The 23,526-nt window shown below is 36.2% G+C and overlaps 1 protein-coding gene across 1 annotated transcript in view; it reads left to right on the forward strand.

Annotated features, from left to right (window-relative positions):
- Positions 1 to 696: 696 nt before the first annotated feature.
- Positions 697 to 23,526, forward strand: part of SRFBP1 (serum response factor binding protein 1) — a 61,541-nt gene continuing 38,711 nt past the window's right edge. The window contains exons 1-3 of the mRNA XM_006059491.3: positions 697 to 974; positions 13,753 to 13,841; positions 14,854 to 14,926. Of these exons, the coding sequence (XP_006059553.1) occupies positions 939 to 974; positions 13,753 to 13,841; positions 14,854 to 14,926 (198 nt within the window). The 5' untranslated portion in view covers positions 697 to 938. The remainder of the gene's footprint in view (positions 975 to 13,752; positions 13,842 to 14,853; positions 14,927 to 23,526) is intronic.

Consider the following 23,526-nt stretch of genomic DNA (forward strand, 5'->3'; position numbering starts at 1 on the left):
AGGGGGTTGGGGAGTGGTGTCCTGCATTTTCATTTTGCCCTGGGCCCCTCAAATTATGTCACCAGCCCTGAGGTCCTGTAGCAGTGGTGGGCTCCAGCTGGGCAACTCTTGGTAAGACACTTAGTTCCTCAAAAGTTAGTTTCCAAATCTGTAAAACAAGAATAATAGTTCCTATCTCTTTAGATTTGACTATTTTAGAGATAATACACGTAAAGCGTTTGTCCCAGCACTGGACCCCTTATAAAGCTCAATACCACCAAGTGTTAACTATTAATAATGTTATTTAATTCCGACTCACTCCTTGGTTCTCTGCATGCACATTATACTTCAAAACAGCCATTTTCACAAGCAGCAGCAACTGTACATCCTCGTTTTGCTTATATGTTCTCTATATAAATTTAAACCTTTCAGTGTGCAGAAAAATATGGCCATGCCTATACCGTGAGGATAGGAAAAAAGGTGAATCTAACAAAGGTGCTTGTCAAAAGCGCAGAAATCTTCACAGAAGCTAGGTAAAAATTCGGGGCAAAACTGGTCGCTCAAGTGATCCTTTCATAAAGGTTTTCATTCCCATTGAGACAAGAAAAACAAGGTCCTTACAAAGCTGGAACCATTCTGCAAAGGAATATAAGAAAATCAGCATCTTGAAAAACTTCTGAAGAAGGCAATAACTTGCAGAACACCCTCTCAGCCACCGCCTGCCTGGTTTCCATAGGAACACGCAAATCCGGTACGGCGCACTGTACGCAGGAAGTTGTTCTTCGTCACTTCCGCTCCTCCCCTCAAAGTCAGTATACCTTTTACTTACGCGTCTGCTTGAGCAGACGGCAGATGCATTTTGGGCCACTGAGGCCGCCGTTGGGGGCGTGAGGACGCATTCGCGTTCCGGCAGCTACAGTTCACGTGCGGCAGCGGCGGATCTTCTGCTAAGAGCTACCATGGCCGAGCCGGGGACTTTGAACCTCAATAATGAGGTGAGCACGGAGGTCTGGAAACGTGTGGGGCTGATCTTTAGGGGCCTCAGGACGGCTTTTCTGCGTCTTTTGGAAGGGTCTGGGACGAGGCGGGAAGTGCGCCTGATGGCTCAGACGGATTTTCCGGAACTCAGAACTGACAGCCGTAACTCCCCACCCCTACTCTTCCACCTCCTGGTTTCTAGGTGGCTGAAATGTCTTTGGCTGTCGGTTGTCTTGAATTTTTTTCCATGGACCTTGGGAAGATCATTTAATTTATTCAGTAACCGTCTGTAAAAGGAAGCTCATGGTAGTACTTTTCCTTGAGGGATTGAGAGCGGTGGCTTTTCCTAGGAAATTGCTCGTCTTGAATGAGACCGTATCATTTATAAGGATGAATGCTTCCTCAGTATCTCATTTCTTCTTTCAGCTTTTGTTCCATTTCTCTGCTACCATTTGCAGCGAAGTTTTAATACTTGCTGCCCCCAAGTTTTCATCTCAACTCTCTTAAATCCAGTCTTATCAGACATTTGCCCTCATCACTTCCACCCTTACGGGTTAATTTCACTAGCTTACCGTTTCTGTCATGCCCTTTCTGGTTTCTGGTTCTATTCAAGAAATTCAAAAGTCATCGAAGAATTGAAGTAGGCTGCTGGAAAGCGGGGGTCAGTTGAGAACTTTACAGCTCCAGCAAAGGAAGTTCTTCGTATTTATTCAGTGGTTATGTGTCTGCTCTTTAGACATACTTTCTGTTTTTAACCAACCTGTATTCAGGTAGGAAAGGGTAATCAGCATCCATCAATGATACAGAATACTCACAGAAAAAAAAAAAAAAAAGATACTTAGTGCAGAGAAGTTTCCAAAGAAAGCAAAATGAAATGAGTGATATTTGGTCTTGATCTTTAAGGATCTTACACAAGATTGCATTTAGTGATTCAGTGAAGGGGAAAGAAGGCATTCTAGCCAGAGGGACACACAGGCGAAGAAAGAATGTTTTTGGTGTTAAAAGAAAAAAAAGGTAATATAAATATGGCAATGGTTGAGAATTATGTTTTTATATAAAGCGTATTAAATTCTCTAAAAGTATCGGGGAGTGGGGGAAGTGGAAGTGGGAAACACCTTGAGTTATACAGGAGTAAAGAACACTCTACTCATGAGAACTTGTGAGATGAAGTAGGAAATAAAGCTAGTGTATTACTGTCTTCAGTTCAGTCTTTCAGTCGTGTCAGACTGCAACCCTATGGACTGAAGCATGCTAGGCTTCCCTGTCCATCACCAACTCCTGGAGTTGACTCAAATTCATGTCCATTGAGTCGGTGATGCCATCCAACCCTATCATCCTCTGTCCTCATCTTCTCCTCCCGCTTTCAGTCTTTGCCAGCATCAGGGTCTTTTCAGATGAGTCAGTTCTTCACATTAGGTGGCCTAAGCATTTGGAGTTTCAGCATAGCATCAGTCCTTCCAATGAATATTCAGGACTGATTTCCTTTAGGACGGACTGGTTGGACCTTGAAGTCCAAGGGACTCTCAAGAGTCTTCTCTAGCACCACAGTTCAAAAGCATCAATTCTTCAGTGATCAGCTGTCTTTATAGTCCAACTCTCACATCCATACATGACCACTGGAAAAAGCATAGGTTTGACTGGATGGACCTTTGTTGGCAAAGTAATATCTCTGCTTTTTAATATGCTATCTAGCTTGGTCATAACTTTTCTTCCAGGGAGTAAGCGTCTTTTAATTTCATGGCTGCAGTAACCATCTGCAGTGATTTTGGAGCCCCCCAAAATAAAGGCAGCCACTGTTGCCATTGTTTCCCCATCTATTTGTCATGAAGTGATGAGACCAGATGCCATGATCTTAGTTTTCTGAATGTTGAGAACTTTTTCTCTCTGCTCTTTCACTTTCATCAAAAGGCTCTTTACTTCTTCTTCACTTTCTGCACAAGAGTGGTGTCATCTACATATCCGAGGTTGTTGATATTTCTCTTGGCAATCTTGATTCCAGATTGTGCTTCACCCCGCCCAGCGTTTCTCACAATGTGCTCTCTGCATATAAGTTAAATAAGCAGGGTGACAATTTACAGCCTTGACATACCCCTTTCCTTATTTGGAACCAGTTTGTTGTTTCATGTCCGGTTCTAACTATTGCTTCCTGACCTCCAGATTTCTCAGGAGGCAGATCATGTGGTCCAGTATTCCCCTCTCTTGAAGAATTTTCCACAGTTTCTTGTGATCCACACAGTCAAAGGCTTTGGTGTAGTTAATAAAGCAGAAGTAGATGTTTTTCTGGAACTCTCTTGCTTTTTCTATGATCCAGCATATGTTGTCAATATGATCTCTGTTTCCTCTCCCTAAATCCAGCTTGAACATCTGGAAGTTCACGATTCATGTACTGTTGAAGCCTGGCTTGGAGAATTTTAAGCATTACTTTGCTAGCATGTGGGATGAGTGCAATTGTGCAGTAGTTTGAGCATTGCCTTTCTTTGAGATTGGAATGAAAACTGACCTTTTCCAGTCCTGTGGCCACAGCTGAGTTTTCTAAATTTTCTGCCCTATTGAGTGCAGCACTTTCACAGCTTCATCTTTTAGGATTTGAAATAGCTCAACTGGAATTCTATCACTTCCGCTAGCTTTGTTTGTAGTGAGGCTTCCTAAGGCCCATGTTACTGTCTTACTGCCAGGTTAATAAGTCTGGATTTCACTTGACAGTAGATAATGGGGTATATTGAAGAGAACTCTTGAAGGTATTTGGTTTTTATTAATAACCATATGTTAAGCTCGTGCTAATTACAGAAAGTATTTGGTGGTCTTTTTTCCTGTTAGGTTACAGGTGAGGTATAAAAGCCCGTAATCTGAGTGATGTCCTTGGAAATTCACTGCAAATACTAGTGCATTTCCTGTTCAATTTTGAAATTACTCTGAAGAGTGTTGACAGTCATTCACTCTACTCTTCACTTAAAGGTTCTTTCTTTTTCCTTTTAGCTACTTTCCAGCCCTCTTCAGAACAGTTAAAATTTGACCTTTAGGATGTCATCACCAATTCATCTCGGTATGAGCTAGGTGTCCATTCTTTATGCAACCAGGATGCTTTCTATGCTGAAAACATTTGTTTACCTGTTCCTCTCTTTTTGTGTGTGGGGCTATCACCTGCGCCATGTGTGGTATATGAATGTTTGCTGGATGATTGAATGAACTAATCAAATTAGTAAGTTTATACATCCCATACTAAAATAAATCTTATATGTTATAATATGAAAGTAGGGGAAAAAAGACAAAGTGGTGATGGTGGAAGAAAAGTGTTATAATTTAAAATTAATAGGAGAATGACCTCAAAGGGAAAAACATATTGCTTACATAAAAATTCAAAAACCCAGGGGGAAGAAATGAGACAACCAGTTAGAAGAAAAATACAGTAGATATGACAGATAAATGGGTAATGTCATTACTATAAAATAGCTTAATGGAAACAAAGAGAAATAATCTCATAGGAAATTGGTTAAATGAACTAACTTCTTTAAGGAAGAAATATATATATGAAAAAGTTCAAATTCACTGTTTTCTTTCATGTCTTTCCATTACTTTTTCCCCCTTTTAAAAAAATTTGTTTATTTTGAATTGGAGGAGAATTGCTTTTCAGTGTTGTATTGGTTTCTGCCATACGACAACTCGAATCAGCCCCCTCCTTCTTGAGCCTCCCTCCCACCCCCATCCCACCCCTCTAGGTCTTCCTTCATCCTCACTATCCAAATCCAAGCTCTGTCTCCCAGCAGAACTACTGTCATTGCCTCCCAACTACTTGACCCATCTTCTAATCTCATCTCTGTAGTACAGATGGAGTGGGATCTTAAAAACATGCATAATCATGTGTTTTCTTGCTTAAAACTGATGTGGTGGTTTCCTGTTGCTTTTGGTCAAGACCAATCTAAAGAAGGCCAATCTCTCCACTATTACACCACACCCCTCAGCTGCCTCAGGCACTGTACTTAAGCCACACTGGCTTTCCTCCCTGTCAGTCACAGACCTACCATGTGCATAGATGGTATTCCTTTTATCCGTAGCTCCTTTTCCTCTCAGTACATTCTATACTTCTTCTTTGTTGCTTTATCAGGGAAATGGTTCTTGACTTCCATTTGCTCCTTTTGTGAGCTTTTGTAGCATTATTTACTTCATTTTAGCATTTGTAAGAATTGCTTAATATGAGGGGCATGTGAACATGAGAGATTTCTTATGCCCTCAGCCTGACTAAATTTTTGCTCACCATCATATCCTCAGTGCCTGTGTGTTGACTGAGTAACTTGAGACAGTTTTTTTGATCCTTGACAACTGAATAATTAGCTCTTCTATAACTGGGATTCAGGAAGATTTCAGGGATCATATAACTGCCTGAAATTATGTGCAGTTTGTTGTGCTTATGCCTGTCTCTGGGGGGCAGAGGTTTTGTCATATTTGCAAAAATTTGTAAATTTCTGGTATTATCTTTGAAATATTGATACTCATATCTGTGGTTAATTTGATTGGAATCCTTTTTCCATAATTTTTAGTTATAGTCTTTTCTTTTAAAAACTTGTATGGCCAGCTAATTTACAGTATATTTAATTTCAGAATGTCTTTTGTGAAAATAAAAGCCTGACTGCAGACACAACTATTATATTATGCAAACTTTCAATGTGTTCAGCCCTAATTCTTTTTTTTTTCCCCAGTTGTTTTCCACGGCTGACAGCTGACAGTTACAGAACACTTCCTGACTCTAGGTTCTTAAAATACATGTAGTCTTCTGAAAGAATATAAGCTCCTACCTTTACTTTTTAAAAAAATAAAATAATCACTTTTTACTTAATCTTATGATTATTTGTTGCATATTTTATCTTCAAAAGTACTCACGTGGACTTTGAAAAGAGAATATTTAACTGATTTATTATAGTAGCTTCCCTAATCTTGAACATAGTTCCTTGTGTATGGGTAATAATAAATACTATATACTTAATGGGCAGATAAAAGTATGAATAGCTCAACTTGAATCACTTAATGCTTAAATGAGGGGGAGAAATCTGCTAAGTGTAAACTTTTTTTTCCCTTTCCATTAGAACCAGAAAAGGGATGTATAATTGAAAACAATAGTGCCAAGGCATTTACTGGGTAAACAATTTGTGAATCTAGAGCTGGATTTTCTCCAGCCATTTGTTTCTTTAGGCTGCAATGATATATAAAAATGAGAATTAGAAGGTGATCTGATATGGTAAAGTACTTTAATTCCACAGGAGGACCAAGGGGCTTCTATATGAAACTGACATTATTTTATTCTTGATAGCAGATTATCAAGGAGTCTATTAAAAAATTGCTTTCCATGTCCTTTAAGATAGTAGAAACTAAAATGCTAGAGAACAAGCTGATTTGCAAAGGCTTATTGTCAAAAACTGATTTTGTATATGTTTTTAAAGTTGCAAAGCTCCAGTTTCATAATTAAATATGTGATAACTTTTTAAATAATTTTTAACTGAAATCCTAAACTAGGTTCGGTATAAGAGAATCATTTTGTGTTCTGTTCTTTAACAGTTCTAGGAAATTATGCTAGGTGGCAGCATATACTCAATCATGATTAAGTTGTAGACAATCACCAAGCACTCCAGAATTTTTAAATTTTTGCTCGTCGGAAATAAAAGATATAATTCAGTAATAAGATATCATCCAATTGGTCAGATTAGAAGTCCTCTGTATAAAGCTGTAGTTAATGTTATTAACTATGAAATAGTTCAAATGTATGGAAAAATGATACAAAAAATATCCTTGTAATCTACTTCCTATATTTAGCAAATATCAGTATGTTGCCATATCATAGTGCTTGATTCCACCTACCTTCCTTTGCGCATTGGAAGTAAACATTACTCATTCTGTGTGTTTTCTCATATGTATTTTATAGTTTTTGTAACATATACCCATATTCATAACCAGTGTATAGTATTACACTTTACATGTGTGATATCATACTGTATAAATGCAGTTATCATACTATGTATTATTCTAAAAGTTACTTTTTCACCTAACAGTATTTTCAGAGTTTATCCATAATACATATAGATCCATGCATTGATCTAAAATAGTACATTGCTTATGCTTTGTTTATGTCCGATATTTTCTCTCTTATGCAACATTTTGTAAGAATGCCACATTGAGTAGCCTTTTTCTAGAGCTGGAGGTATGTCTTCTGGACAGATTCCTGGCAGTGGGCTTTAGTTAGATATTGTCAGTTTCCACCAGAAGGAGTATACCAATTTGCATTCTCACCAGCAATGCATGAGTGCCTGCTCAAAGTCTCACAAGCAGAGTGTTATATTCTTTTGTATTTGCTAGTCTGACAGGTGAAAAATGAAAATGAAAGTCAATGTGTCGTGTCTGACTCTTTGCAACGCTGTGGACTATACAATCCGTGGAATTCTCCAGGTCAGAATGCTGGAATGGGTAGCCTTTCCCTTCTCCAGGGGATCTTCCCAACCCAGGGATCGAACCCAGGTCTCCCGCATTGCTGGTGAATTCTTTACCAGCTGAGCCATAAGGGAAGCCCAAGAATACTGGAGTGGGTAGCCTATACCTTCTCCAGCAGATCTTCCTGACCCAGGAATTGAACCAGGGTCTCCTGCATTGCAGGTGGATTCTTCACCAACTGAGCTATCGGGGAAGCCCTAAGTAATGAGTAAACAGAAGTTTAATATGTCTTACAAAACACAGGAATACTCAGATTTTTCTTGGCACTGCAAGCTTCTCCATAGCAGCTGGATCTTTGAATAATTGTTTTCTAATAACCATGTGTTTGTGTTATAAATTAATTCATATATTATGTAAACAAATTAAGCAATGTACTATTTTAGATCAACACAAGACATCTATATGTATTATGGATAAACTCTGAAAATACTGTTAGGTGAAAAAGTAACTTTTAGAATGATACATGTTATGATACTGCATTTATACAGTATGATATGTGGGCTTCCCTGGTGGCTCAGACAGTTAAGCATCTGCCTGCAATGAGGGAGACCTGGGTTTGATCCCTGGGTCAGGAAGATCCCCTTGAGAAGGAAATGGCAACCAACTCCAGTACTCTTGCCTGGAAAATCCCATGGATGGAGGAGCCTGGTAGGTTACAGCCCATGGGGTCGCAAAGAGTCAGAACACGACTGAGTGACTTCACTAATTCACATATGTAGCAAAGTTACTACATTACCAAAAGAGGTTGGCTAATTGACTGACTAGCAGATAGCCAACTAGGCATAATTTCAAAGTACCATTTACATTTACCACAGCAAGGGTTTTAGTTGCATGATTCAGTGTTGGGCTGTGATAAGATCTGTCCCCATAATTGAGTTATTCCCATCCAAATTGGAGTTCCCAAGGCTCTGAGCTGGGGAACCTTTCTCTGGAATCTTCTTGATTCAGATACTGCCAGCTTTTGCTCTTTGTGGTTCCCTTTCCTGTGTTTATATTGAGTCTTGCCCATATGTTCACTTGGTCTTTTTCCGAGCAAGTATATTAGCTTTTCATTTAATTATCATAATTTTTCTACTATCTACATAAGAGTTGATCCAGGTTTACATTACTGTGTTCAGGTTTCACCAGGTTAACTGAGGGCATCTCTATGCCCAGGTTCTAGGTGGTACCTCACTTTGAGTGCGTGTGTTTTGTGTGGCTGTGGATGTTTATGTGTCTTAACTCTTCTTCTTGTGCTCTTGCAGTTACTGAATGCATTCTTTTGCAGCTTAGAAGCACTCAGTGTGGGCTTACCAGTCTTGGTAATGATGAACTACAGAGTTTTGTCCTTCAGTTTTTGACTTCACACTCTTTTACTTCTTTTTCATTGTGTCTCTTTCCTGTCAGCACATTTCATTATTATTCCTGTTTTGTTCTTTCTCACTTTATTTCTCTTTCCTTCTTTCCTCCCAAACAGTGCTATACTCTTTTCACATTTGTAACAATCACAGTTATGTTTGCTTTTGGTTAAAGAATTCACCAAAGTGTGTTGCCCTTAAGCAGTGCATTGGCCTTCTGACAGTACTGGGTGTCTAAGGACTGTTTGTTGATGTCTGGGATATCTGTCAACCAGCTTCATAATTCCTGGGTGACAAATGAATTGGCAGCCTTTTAAATTCTAAGTAAAGGGCTACTGGTAGCTGTTTGTCAGTTGTGCAAAAATAAATTTAAATGCTTGGAGAAAGCTAAGTGTTTGAGACAAATAGTATGAGGAAAATAAAAGTAATAATTCCATTTTTATATGAAGTGAATATATGTATTTTTTTAGTATACTAAACTTACCAAAAAACTGAAAAATTTAATAGGCTAAAAAAGCATTTTTTGGCATTGGCATGAAACTAAGCACATGAAGCATTCCCTTTGCTTTTCAGAATTCCCTTATGCAGTAATGACAAACATAGTGCTTCTTAAATTGGAGTTTTAAAATTGGAGTCTAGCTTTCCCATGATTGGAATGTAACTGAGGACCGGTTCTGCTTCCTGCAGTTTATTAGTTAAGTTTGGTTAACAGCAGTTAGCAAATGGATAATCTTCTCCTGCACCTGCAGGGTACAGCAGTTGGAAACATTTGTTAATATATTTTAATGCATAATTTATCACTTGCTATTCATTTTATGAATGACCTGACTTTCAGAAATGGATCATAATCCACTATTAGGCTGCTTATGAAATGTAGCAGTTCATTTTGCACTTAAACCTCATCTCAGTGGCTTTTTGTTTATGCAAGTATGTTTTTTTTTTTTTTTTTCCTAAATAGATCTAACTTTGAAACAAATTCTAAAGAGGTTAATGTAGACAGTGGAAATCTGATTATATTCTGTTAAAATATTACTGTTTAGAAACAGTGAATGATCACGGGAGCACTGCTCCTTTTCTGTTCATTTACTTAACAAATATTTATTGAACACGTGTTGTGTCATCTGCTATGCTCACTGTTAAGATACAATGTTGAATAAAACCAGATATTTTACTTTCATGGAATTTATAGCCTTGTGGGAGAAAGACACATTAAACATTATCAGATTAAAAGTAGAATATTAAAATAAGGGTCAAGATAATTCTATAAATACTTCTTGACCCTCTGAGGGAGGCCAGGAGACACTTTACTGAGAAATGACGATTAGGCCAAATCAGATAAGATGTTAACAAGCTAACATGAGGAGAAAGAGTACTCCTAACAGAGAAGACAGCAGATGTAAAGATTGGTGGTAGTTGTAAGCATGGTGAGAATGGACTAAAAGATGGCGCTTGTGGCCATCCTAAGAACAGTTGAAACCACTGAACTGAAGAGAGATAAGTAAAGGTGTTACATCAGATCTAAGTGTTAAAAAATGTATTCTGATTGAGTTGTGGATAACTGATTGGAGAAGGACAAAAATGGATATTGAGAAACTAGTTGGCAGTAACTCAGCCGAGAGAGCCAAGAGAGTTAAGATAGAAGGAAAAATGGTACAATTTGGGAGATAATTAGGAAATAAAATTATTAGGACTTAGTAATAGATTCATTGTGAGGGATTTAGAAAAGAAAGTTAGGTTTATAATTGAAAAAATTGTTCTATTCCCTTAAATATGAAAGACCAAAAAAGAGATCCAGTTGGGAGTGAATAGCATGGGTTCAGTGTGAGTTGGAGATGTTTTTAAGCATACTTGAAATGTTAAGTAGGCAGTTACACATTTAGGTCTGGAGCTAAAGTGGAGATCTCAGCTAATTGTAGAAATTTTTGAATCATCTTTCTTAGGTGGCAAATTAAAACTGTATATACACATAAGATCACTTAGGGCTAAAAAATATATCTTGAAAGGAAGAGCTGGCCTAATCAGTTCAAGACTGATTAGATGTGGATGTGTCTCCAAAGAAGACGAAGATGAAGTGGCAGAGAGGAAGAAGGAAAACCAAAATAAGTATTCTGGTATACAAGCCAAAGAGGAGTATTTTAAGAAGAAGAAAGTATTCATCAGTATCAAATGCTGCTGAAATTCAAGCAAAATAAGTCTGAAAAATTCCTGTTGGCTTCGGGGACTTTTAGAAGTCATTGGTGTCTTTGTGACAGCATTTAGTAGACTGGTGGAAAGGGAAATTAAACTGGAGTTGTATGGCATGCATATATGGAGTGATCTGTTTGAACATCTCTAAAAAACCTGACTCTGGGGCAGTTGAAGAGAGACGATGCTTCCTGTAAACTTTGTAGTGAGGTTGTTTTGTTTCTGTTTTTGATGAAAATGACTCAAACATGATCAAAAATCAGTGTGGACAAAGGGTGGGGACGGATGTGGGGGATGAATTGGAAAATTGGAATTGACATAGATAAACTACCATGTGTAAAATAGATAGCTCGTGGAAACCTGTTGTGTAGCACAGGGAGCTCAGCTCAGTGCTTTGTGGTGACCCAGATGGGTGGAATGGGGGGAGGGAGCTCCAAAAGGAAAGGGAAATATATATATACATATGTAACTGTGTCACTTTGTTGTACACCACTAACACATCATTGGAAAGCAACTGTACCCCAATTTTTTAAAAATGAGTGAGAAACATCCATTTAAGAGATTGACAATGCTAGAGTAAATGCATAGTTTGCAGTAAGCATTCTAGGAAGGCAGAAAAGGATGAGATCCAAAATACAGTTAGAAGATTAACCTCAGAAAAGTTTAGTAATATTTCTTATATTGTAACTTTATTAAGTGTTTCCCAGGTGGGTCAGTGGTAAAGAATCTGCCTGCCAGTGCAGAAGCCACAGGAGCCATGGGCTTAATCCCTGGGTTGGAAATTGGAGGAGGAAATGACAACCCACTCCAGTATTATTGTTTGGAAAATCCCATGAACAGAGGAGCCTGGCGGGCTTATAGCCTTTGGGTCACAAAGAGTTGGATATGATTGAGCATGCACATAACTTTATTAATAGAGGGGATGGGTGATGCAAGTAAATTTACATTCATGATAGTAGAAAGATGATGGTTCCCATCTGATGTTTATTTTCTTCATGAAATTGAGAAGGAGAGGAAGAGAAAGGTTAGATGTTTTAGGAAAGCAGGCACAGATTTAGAATAATGATTGTAAAGTGAATTGACCAAAGTATGTATTTATGTATGATAAGAAGAGTAAGGACTCATTTGAGGTTAATTATGATAGATATCTAGTAGATAGAATATCTCAAATGTTTCATGGCTCTTGGGGTACTGTGATAAAGAACTCAGAATATTGTTTTTATCAAGGATTCATTAACCAGAAGGATGAGTATAATATATTGGCAAGTGTTGGTTATGTACCTAAACTAGATAAGAGAAGGAAAATTGAAAAGGACTAATCATTTGAGGAAAAGTAATAGGGTCAGTGAACTGGTGGTTCCAGTGAAATCGTTACACCTTTGTGGTGGCTGGGGTTGAACATGCAAGCTGAAAGCAGTTTTGATCTCAGTGTATAGAATTTAAATTGATGGTTTTAGAAATGGAATAATCATGAACAATGACAGGGACTACAGTGTGACCACGAAAGTGGGTGGCTGTGATGGAACAGATTAAGCCATTAGAAAGAGGAAATCGAGGAATGAGGCTATAATATTGGGTAGATTATTCAAGTGGACATCTGCATCACCCAGAATAATGGCAAAACTTATGGTGGAGAGAAATTGTGGGTTGGTCACCCATATTGTCAATGAATAAGGGGATGAATGATATTAATGAAGGGTAAAAAAGTAACAGCTAAATACAAGAGCCTTGTAAAAACAGAATGATGTTGCTACTGTTATTTTGGCAAGAAGAATTTGAGAACTGTACATGCCAGACCCTCTTGCTTGCAAGGCACAGAAAACATTGTGTAAATATTGCAAGGGCCCGGCCCTTTGGGAGGTTATAGAAAAAGACCGCTTTGTGAGCAATTAGTGACAGTGCCATGGTAGGCGCTTCCTACAGGTATAGTGGGAACTCCAGGGAGAGGATGACTCTCCTACTGAAGAAGTCGTTAAAGATTTCACAGGAATGATTTATCCAAACTGAATTTCATGTAGTTCTTAAAGTGGAGAATGGGATGAAGGACATTACAGGAGGAATTATATATGTATGCCTCTTAACAATGATGGAGAAAACAGGAACTCAGAATGGTAGCATCCTGTTGCACTAATAACATGTAGTTGTTTATCATTAGAATATTTCTTTCTCTTGGCCAACAGTTTTTTGTTTTTTTTTTGATTCTTAGAGCTCAGCATTGTTCTCTAATGGGGTAATTTAAAGTGTCTGTGTGTGCCTGCATGGTGTCTGCCCTTGTGTTTTTCAAGTTATGCTTAAAATGATTTGTTAAATATAAATGAAAGGGATGTGCTAAAAATAAGTAAAATAAAATCACTTTCATGCATTTGCTTTTGTTAATACAAATGCTCATTCAGTAAATTAAATTCCTACAGTTTATAGGTGAAGCTTTGTTTTAAACCACAAGGATTTAGAGATAACTATGATGGTCTGTGATCTCAGTGAGTTCACAGTTTATTGTGTGCCAAACCCAACAAGATATAAGTGTAATTTAAAACACTAGCCACTGGGAATGCTGTGTTTTGTTTTGTGTTTTAAATCATAAGATGTTTCTCGTAAGTCCTCATACACTTGTTTAGAATGTTGATTTATTTCTTATTCCTTCACTGTTACGGAAGAAGTTAGATTTCATCAAGCTATAAATATAGTTAAACGAAACTCTGCCAAAATGGCAGGCATATTCTGTATTATTAGTATTCCCTATAATAAGGTATATTCCCTCTTGAATTAAGACTCTGTCTAATTTTGGCTTTATTCCTTGAAGGTTGTGAAGATGAGAAAAGAAGTGAAGAGAATCCGAGTTTTGGTTATCCGAAAACTTGTCAGGAGTGTTGGCAGACTGAAGTCAAAAAAGTTAGTCATTTAACATTATGGTCCTGTGACTAACAAAATGTCGAAAGTTGTTTTTGTTCAGTATTTACAAAATCTGAGGGTGGGGCCTAGAGGAGTAATTAAATTTCTTACTCTTACAGCACTTTGTTTTATATATGGATAGATCTTGAGTGAGATAAAATGTGCTGTGTCAGCATGTGCTTACATAGTTCAGACCATATTCGCTTAAGATATATGATAAATTCTGTTTTCAAAACTCTTCTTTTGGCTTTGTCAAACTGAAAAGTCTTTGAAGTTATTTATATAGTTTATGTTATTAGAAGTTATTCTTTTAAGATGTTTTTCATATAGGTTAGCAAATCAAGTGATACTCTGAATCAATTATGAAGATTTTATATCACTGTATTCCTTGAATTGCTGATTAATTTGAAATCTTTAGTACCTTTTGGAAGTACATGTCAAAATGTTATGTTCCATATAATTTTTTTGAAAAAATAATGTTTTATATTTTTGGTATCACTAGTATGAGAACAAAAGTATGTTATTTATACTTATGCTTTAAAGCATGGATACTTACAAAGTCTTCAAACATGTTTTGTTTCTGGTTAATTTCTTATTTTTGTGTGTGTGTTTCATAAGGTAGCTCTCCTCTGATACAATTATATATTTAATTTCTTTAGGTATTTATTTAATTCCAAAAAACAAATTTTCATTTAATTATATCCAAGCTTATCGCTTACATGAAATGCAATGTGCTGTTAATTGACTGGAAAGTGTTATTTGGCTTTCCTATTAAGGAATTAGAAGACAAGCTATCAGTGATAATAGTCATTAATATAATGCCAAAATCTTGGGTTTGTTGATGGAGTTGGAGTATGTGTTGGATGGGGGAAAGGGCAGTGCAGGATGACAGAATGCTTGTTATTTAGAGATTATTAAGCTTTTCCAAAAGAAATGGAGAGACTTTTTATTATGATACTAGTCTAAAATAAATGCTTTTTTCCAGCTACATATTATAATGTGTCTTTTGCAGGGGTACCGAAGATGCACTGTTGAAAAACCAAAGACGAGCACAACGATTGCTCGAAGAAATTCGTGCCATGAAGGTAAGAACTTACGTGGAGTTGTGTATATGTGTGTTTCCATGTCTCCTGTCAGCTGCATTTTGTGTATGTGTGTTCGGTGTTATTTATTGAATATAACTGTGAGTTGGCTAAGGCTTGTTTGTGTGGATCTGTTTGGTGAAGAATGTACCACTACATTTAGAAAATTAGATTTTTTTGCATTATTTTATGTTTTTTACTGAAGTTGTTAAAGTACTAGATTAATTTGAGTCAAAACTGCCAGATTAAATTCATCTATATTTAATAATGCTTCATGCCTAAGGTTTTTATTTTTACTAAAAGTTTAGGCATGAAGTCTAAGTTAAGTTCCTGTTGTTTGGTAATGTGGATGGTGATATTGGTGGCTGACATCATGCTTTGCCTATTGCCAGCTCAATAAATTTTTGTGTGGAGGCATCACCATTTTATTCAGCTCTGTAGTAACTTGAAATAAAATTAGTATTGGACCAAAATGATCCGTATTTTCATTTCTTTCAGCCAGACTCTTTGCTAGCATAATTTTTAGGTCTTCTCGCTGTTCTTTGTGGAAACTTTCATTTACCAAATGACATACTATTAAATGTCTGGAAGACTGTTTTATTGAAGAACTTAAAAACAACATTTGGTACCAGCAATTACCTTAATTGCAGGGTCATTTTGCATGTATGTTTGACTATTACATTTTGGTAGAACTTCTAAGTTTTGAGATAAAAGAGCAAGAGGAATCTCTAACAATATTTTAATTGAGTTAGATTATCAAAACTTCTCACTGTTTTTTCCTTTTGAAAGGATGATAAAGTGTCCTATAAGACAAAGTTACCATAGTTAATCTGAATAGAAACAGATATAGGACATGATTCTTTGGTATGAGGTATGGATTTTGTGGCTTTTTTCCCTTAATTTGTATTGTTTTTCACAGGACCATAAAATTCATGGCATCCATTTGATATGTCATAAGTTTTAATACTCTTACTGTCCAGCCATTCATTCAAAATATTCTATATTTGACTCTTAATTATTATTTGTATCACTTTGTTTTATATATCATTTAGACTTTTTTTCCCATAACATTCCTATGAGAAATAAAATCTTCAGAGATTTTTGAGGATAACACTAAGGTAAGAAGTTATGATGTGGGCTGTTGTCTTTCACTTTCTCTTAACCAAGCTCCTTACTAAATTACATTCCTTACCTAAATTTTTCCCTGTAATTTCTTCTGAATAGTCATTTTTGTAGTCCTAAATTATTCAGAGGCTTTGAGCTACTATATAATTGCTGATTTTATTTTACCGTGGAAAGGATGGATTATATACAGTAAGCCTCTGTGCATTGTATCAGGAGTTTAGAAACAAAAGATATTCATTAATCTTTAAAATACATGCCTTCCATAACTCAGTAGTGAATTTAATTTAGTTAATTAGAAACAAAGTTGTCCTATTTGATCTATATGTGAAACTTGTTTTCTGTAATTCTTAAACCTCATCAGCAGTAGAAAATCAGACTCACTGATAAAGTTCATAGGTTTATAAGATTCCTGTCATGATTATAGTTTTTGTTTGTTTCTATTTTTCCTTGTGTTTATAAAAGACCACTATGGAATTGTTGCCTCATAGAAAGCTAAAATTCACTGCCTGATATAGTCCTTGAATTCATAAAATAAATAGTACATATATTTCTTGAGTCAATGTCAGTGGTTAGGGTAGTTTAATTGGATACTCTACCTTCAACTTTCACAGTGCTGTTTAAAAAATGGATTAAATCTAAATATAAAAACTAGAAAAAAAGTAAGTCTATATGTTTGGTTTCCTTGCATGTCAAATTTCATTCTTCAGTTATGGTTCTTTTACAAAATTGGTCTACTTTTCTTTTTAAAAGAAGCAAATACATAAAACAGTTTTAAATTGAAAGATCATTTGTAATTTCTTAAGGGAATGGTTTATCATGTACATGGGAGTATCAAAGAAATAGTCACAAAACAGAAAGCTCACAGTCTCAATTAAATTTGAAGAAAAAACCTTTTCTTACTCATTTTTCCACATGAACTTTTTCTTCGGCTCATATACCACTACATTTTTATGGTCTTGTCCTATACTTGCTTTCTATGATAATAGGGTATTTTGTTGCAAGAGGACTTCCTTAAGAAGAAAACCTGAGATATTTTTAGAAATAAGAGTTTGTTTTTTCTGGTCAAGGAAAAAAATTGCCTGGTCTTTATGATACTATAAAATGATAGATTCCAGTTTTTAGCCTATAATGTATGAATGTGAAAGAAATCTTGCTGCCTTTTCTAATAGTATTCACACTTTTAACTTTGATTTTGGTATATATACACTGGCTTCTGAAACAGTTCTTTTCTCTTTGGATATTAAGGTAGCTTTTTGACTTAGATCTCTAGGTTGTTTAGCTAGAGAAGGAGATAGTAAAATTAAAGCATCGAATGAAATTAATAAAAATGTACAAGAAATCTTTGTTCTCAATAATAAGGGTTAAATAACTAGCTTTTATTCTTTAGTATGTGCCAGGCACTGTATTGTGTGTTTTATATTCACGATCTCATGAGGTAGATATCATTATCTCCATCTTCCAGAGTAGGAAACAGGCTTAGAGAAGTTCAGCAGCTTGTTCTCGGTCAAATAGTTGTTAGGTAATGATCTAGTTGTAACTAACTATAAAGTTGATAGTGTTAGCCATTTCACTATACTCCTTCATTAAAATGAGAACTTCAGAAATATATGTAGACTCTATCTCCTATAGATTGGATGAGTTAGTCACTCAGTCGTGTCCGACTCGTTGCAACCCCATAAACTATAGCCCACCAGGCTCTTGTGTCAGGGGATTTCCCAGGGGAGAATACTGGAGTGAGTTGCCATTTCCTCCTCTAGGGGATCTTCCTGACCCAGGGATTGAACCTGAGTCTCCTGCATTGGTAGACAGATTCTTTACCATACCATCTGAGCCACCAGTAAAGAGGTAATATAATAAGCATGAAGCTTTCTCTCTAAGGAAAAAAGGTCCAAAGATGTGTGATAAGTTTTCAGATTCTTTATTTCCTCACAGCTAAATATACCCAGTTAACTTTTTTTTCTTCACTTCTCTGAGGCCATTAATTTTCTTTATGCTAAGTATTCGTATACAATGATAATTTATATGTGAGATCTTGCTCTGTCTGCTACTCTTCTCTGTGTTAAAACTCTTTCACCTTTTGTTCCATTCTTTTTCTGTTTTTGCATGTTTCAATCTCTTATTAAAAGCATCCTTTGCGCTTTATCAGCTGTTAGAATTGCTTTGTTTTGTGCTCCATCATGGCCTGTTTCTAAGTTATATGCAACTTATACCTAGATTTTCAACTACACATTCAACTCCATCTTCTACCTTTCTTTGAGTTTCTTCCTGGTAAGAAAAGTGAACAGATGGCAAGGCAGCTGTTTTAATTCTTCCCTCTCTGATTTGTAAAAATACACCTTTTTGCAATTTTTTTCCTTTTGTTTGTATTTCCCTCTAACTTTTTGGAAAATATTTCAAAACTAAAGGAAAATTGTAATGTTACGGTGTAATAATAATAATACATTGTATCACATACATGTTTATCTCTTACTGGCAATGGTGAGTTCCAAACACTTGGTTTAGATGTTGTCTGACAGATTCCTCCCTTTTAAAGGCTCCTTTTTCTGTTTTAGCATTTGTTAACTCATCTGTAAAATGGTAGCTTTGAGACTGTGTGAATATCCTGTGGTCTTTTCACCCAGTGACTGATGTTCTGTGACTGAATCAGTTACCAGTTTTTTTGTTTCTGTTTCTGTGCTGGGATTTTTTTTTTTTTTTAATTTATCTCATAAGATTTTAATCTATTGAAAAGATTTTCTTCTTCTTTTTTTTTTTTTGACATCATGCTGCTGCTAAGGCACTTCAGTCGTGTCTGACTCTGTGCAGCCCCATAGACGGCAGCCCACCAGGCTCCCCCGTCCCTGGGATTCTCCAGGCAAGAACACTGGAGTGGGTTGCCATTTCCTTCTCCAATGCATGACAGTGAAAAGTGAAAGTGAAGATGCTCAGTCGTATCCGACTCTTAGCGGCCCCATGGACTGCAGCCCACCAGGCTCCTCCGTCCATGAGATTTTCCAGGCAAGAGTACTGGAGTGGGTTGCCATTGCCTTCTCCTTTTAGCATCATAGGATAGGGATAATAGCCATTTTTGCTTTGGGAGAGGAAAAGATGGTTGTTTTTGTTGGTTCTTCATCTGCTGAGTAATTTGAGGGGGTTTTTGTTTTGTTTTGTCTTTGGCTGCACTGTGCAGCATGCTGCAGTATCTTTATTTCCTTATCAGAGATCGAACCCATGCCCCTTGCCAGTGGAAGCATGGAGTCCTAACCACTGGACTGCCAGGAGTCCTAACCACTGGACTGTACCATATGCTGGATAATTTTGCATTGTACTCTGAACTTTACAAAGATTAAACGATAGAGATTCAGGGTTTGGTTATTCTTCTCCAGTGAATGGTGGCTTTTTCAGTTAACTTTTGGAGTAGGCTTTTATTTCAAACTGTGGCTCAGCTGGTAAAGATTCTGCCTGCCATGCAAGAGACCTGGGTTCGATCCCTGGGTTGCAAAGATCCCCTGGAGAAGGGAAAGGTTACCCTTTCCAGTATTCTGGCCTGGAGAATTCCATGGACTGTATAATCCATGGGGTCGCAGAGTTGGACATGACTGAGCGACTTTCACTTGAATTTCAAACAGTGTTTCTTGGATAGCACTTTTAGCTTCAGTTCAGATCTTTTGCCTTTTGGTGAGATGAACTGAATCTGTTTCTTTGATGAGTTGTTCAAGTTTCAGAACCCCTTGTATGGTTCCATCTCTTCTGGGTTTCCCCTACTCTCTGAGCGGTAATGTACCTAGGCTTCACTGTTCCACGTGTTCCTTGGCCGCTGCTTCTGAACCATGAAGAATGCAGTTAGTTTTAGGTTACATTCTGAAGAGATTGTGACTTATTTGTACAGCTTTCCATCTGTATTCCTAGTGCGCTTTGACACTGCATCAGACTCTGCCTTCTTGCATTTACTCTGCTTTACCTTCAGAGAAGGTTTTTTGTAGTGTGCCCAGTTTTCATTTTTGCTTTATTTTGTTTTTTGAAGGAAGGGTTAATCATGTTATCTGCTAGTACCTTGGTCTGTCATTCCCAGAAATGGAAGTAGCCAAAGTTCAAAGTAATTATAAATTGCTAGAGAAGAGGACTGAGCACCCCACAACACTGTAAGTTTAGATCTTAGAGAGACAGAATAAATAGACTGAGAAAGTGTAGATAGTGAAGGAGAAAGAGAACCAAGAGAGTATGGTATCTAGGAAACCAAGTGAAGAAACTGTTTCAAGAGAACGGAGTGATGAACTAAGTGTTTATATTGATATTGTTGTTCTTGTTTTCAAAATTAGCAATATTATTTGTAAAGTGTAAACTCACCTATTAGATCCTAATCATTAATGAATTTTTCAAGTTGTCTCAATTCTAGAGTCTAGAATACCTTGCAGAATTGTGCTGATAGAACCAGAAGGGGTTTTGTTCTTGCTCATGTCATCCTAAGCATGCCTTCTATTCTTTCCCTTCCCTGTCTTGATTCTTTCTGTAAAATGATATTAAAATCTCAAAAGTTTGAAATGTTTCCACATTCATATTTTCTTCCTTTATGTCTGAAACCTAGAAGCTGCAAACACTGGTCCAAGTATGAAAGAGGCATAATGTTTCTGTTTCTTGTGTGGTTTCCATACTCAAGCATAACCCACATTATGGTCTTCTATAGTTACAGGTTCAGCACTATGACCTGTGAGTCTCTTATAAATCTGTACTTTTTATTTAGATTATTTTTCTCTAATGCATTGTAGAAATCAAGTAATAAATAATTTTTTAAACCTTTAGGTAACTTTAAAGATCCTCAATAAAAATTGTCAACTTAGGATAGTGTGTTTTTGTTTGTTGGTTTTAATGTTAATTATCAGAAACCAAAGAATGAATAGGCTCTTCATTTTATAGTCAGCTTAACCAGCACTCTTAAGACCATTTAACTTCTAATTCAGTTTTGTTTTTTTTTTAAGGGAGAACTTTTATTGCTTCTGAAGGCAGAGCAGGATGCCCTGATTTAATATCCTTCTGTACTCAGCTTGTGACATTTGAAATGATAAACAGGAAGTCATAGTGGTATTTTAAAAGGGCAAGGGACCAGTATATACTGCTGTCCTCACACTCATACAACATCATTTAGTAACACATCATCACATTGGAATTCCAGTTTGCTTTCTTGGCATGTGGATCCTGCAGCTTGAAGCCAGTATTTTGAATAGTTCATATTCCTGAAATCCTTAGCAGTGTTGCATTTTTTAATATGTAGGAGTCATGGTTTTCATTGTAAGCTGCTTTGATATTAAAGATGTTATGTCAAGTCTGTGGTGGCCTTAAAGTATTTTTGTGTTTTAAATAAGAGCAGTTGTAGCAAATAAAAGTGGTATCCATTCCCTGCTTCTTAACCTCCTTGCTTTTATTTGAAAACGAAAAGGTACAGGTCCTTGTTGGTAAAATTGATGAAGTACTGTTACCACTTACTGAGTCATGTACACTTAATTTTAAAATGAAAAACTTACTTTGGAATTGCTTCAGTCCAGTTAAGCCTAGTTCAAAGGCTACTTACTTAGTGTGTAAACAGGATTTAGGGGTAGGAAGGAAGGAGTATCATATTAATTTTTTTTTCCCCAAAATGTATATTGTTTTTTCTGTTTTGTTTTGATTTGATTTTTTAAGTTTTGTAATTTTGGAAATTTGAACTTACAACCTTGGCAAGACGTTCCAGCTAACTGTGAAAGTACCCAAAGCCCCTTTCAACTATTAATTTTTAAAAATTTAGACACCAATACTACTGTCCGAATTCCAATATGGAATAATGCAGTGATTGAGAAAAGGAGCAAGTATTACAGCATTGTTGGAAATACCCAGTGGGAGACAAAGGGCCCCAGAGAAAAACAGCAATAAGGATAGTAAGTAACTGTCCTTTTAATGAGGTTTTCTTTCTGTTCATCTGGGATATCACCTGAATTTTGGTTTAAATGGAGACAGATTATTTTTAAACATTTAAACTCCTTACTTTGAACATATATTTTATGTTGCTAGATTTCTATTGTAATGGAAGCTCTCTCTATATTTTTTCTATGTTAGAATACCTCGTGTTAGTGGCTTGCTGTTCAATTAGTATTTTGTGACAAGAGAAATTTTTTCTTGCCTGTGAAGAATTTTATTTTTTTATCTACCTGCCACTAAATTATGTAAACTATGTAGTCTTCCAAGAAACAAAAATAATCCCGAGTAGTGATTAATTCAATTAAAAATGTTTTTTTAGCAATTTGCATTGAAAATATATATTTCTCTTTTATTCTCCCCTTCTATAAAAACTAAACTCCTTAAAAGGCATTTTAATTTTATATATGAGTGAGGTTGAGAGAGAAATTCTCACTTTTTAAACTTCTTGATTTTTGTTGAAACTTGGTATATTAAAATATAGTAGAACTTATGAATTTTGGTTGTAGTGAATCAATAACTATAGTTTTCTGCTGTTCATCACAATCTAAGATAGCATCCTAGTTTATTAATGATCATATATCTTTAAGACCAATGAAATTTGCAACCAGAAAAGAAGAAAGTATAAAGAAAAAAAAAACAATTAGGAATTTACAGTACAGCTGTTATAAATTCCATATTGTATACTCAAGTTGGTTAAATGTATTTTAAATTAGAGCCTATTATATGTGTAGATTAATAGATTTCTGCTGTCAGGGAACACATTGTTCTCTGGGGAAAAAGCATGTTAGTCTCTATAGTATATGCCATACCCTGTTACAGTCAAAAAATTGTAAGAACCTAGAGAAAGGATCAATATACTTAATTACTTTTAGGACTTAGGGAAGATCTTACAGAATTGTGGCACTGAGTTGGAACCTGAAGAATAAGTATGATTCTGTTTTCAAAAAGGTAGACTAGATAAATAGAGCACAAGAACAATGCATACAGATCTGCAAGTACCTCCAAGTTATGATAAGGTCTTTGAAAATTATGGAAGAGAAAAGATTGCCTTTAGCTAGTAGTTAATTGAGGAATGTTTCTTGGGAAAGTTTAATTTAAAATTACTGATTTTTCAAACTGATGTGATTTCCTTGATAGTATTTAATTGAATCCCAGTTAGACAGCAAGGATAATGTTTCATGGAACAACTTCACATCCAAGACTTACATATTATTTATAGCACTGTGAAGCTCAATTTCAGATATAAGGATACTGCTCATAAATAGCTTAGTAATTTTAGTTATTATTTAGCACTTGCTCTATGTCACATTTTCTGCTACAATCTACATGTATTATTTGTAATCTTATTAACTCATAAAGGTTCCTGTTTAACCCCGTTTTAATGAGGTGGAAACTGGGGATTTAAGTGTTAATTGCTTTGCTCAGGGTTTTTCAGTCTATGTCTATCTATATCAATAACCTGTGTTCTTAACACTCTACTAACTTAACCTCTCTTAAGAATTAAGTACACAGTTTTTTTATCAGGATTGATAAAGGTATGATAAATGTGC

Source organism: Bubalus bubalis, chromosome 9, assembly GCF_019923935.1.
Source record: "Bubalus bubalis isolate 160015118507 breed Murrah chromosome 9, NDDB_SH_1, whole genome shotgun sequence".
NCBI classification, from domain to species: Eukaryota; Metazoa; Chordata; class Mammalia; order Artiodactyla; family Bovidae; genus Bubalus; species Bubalus bubalis.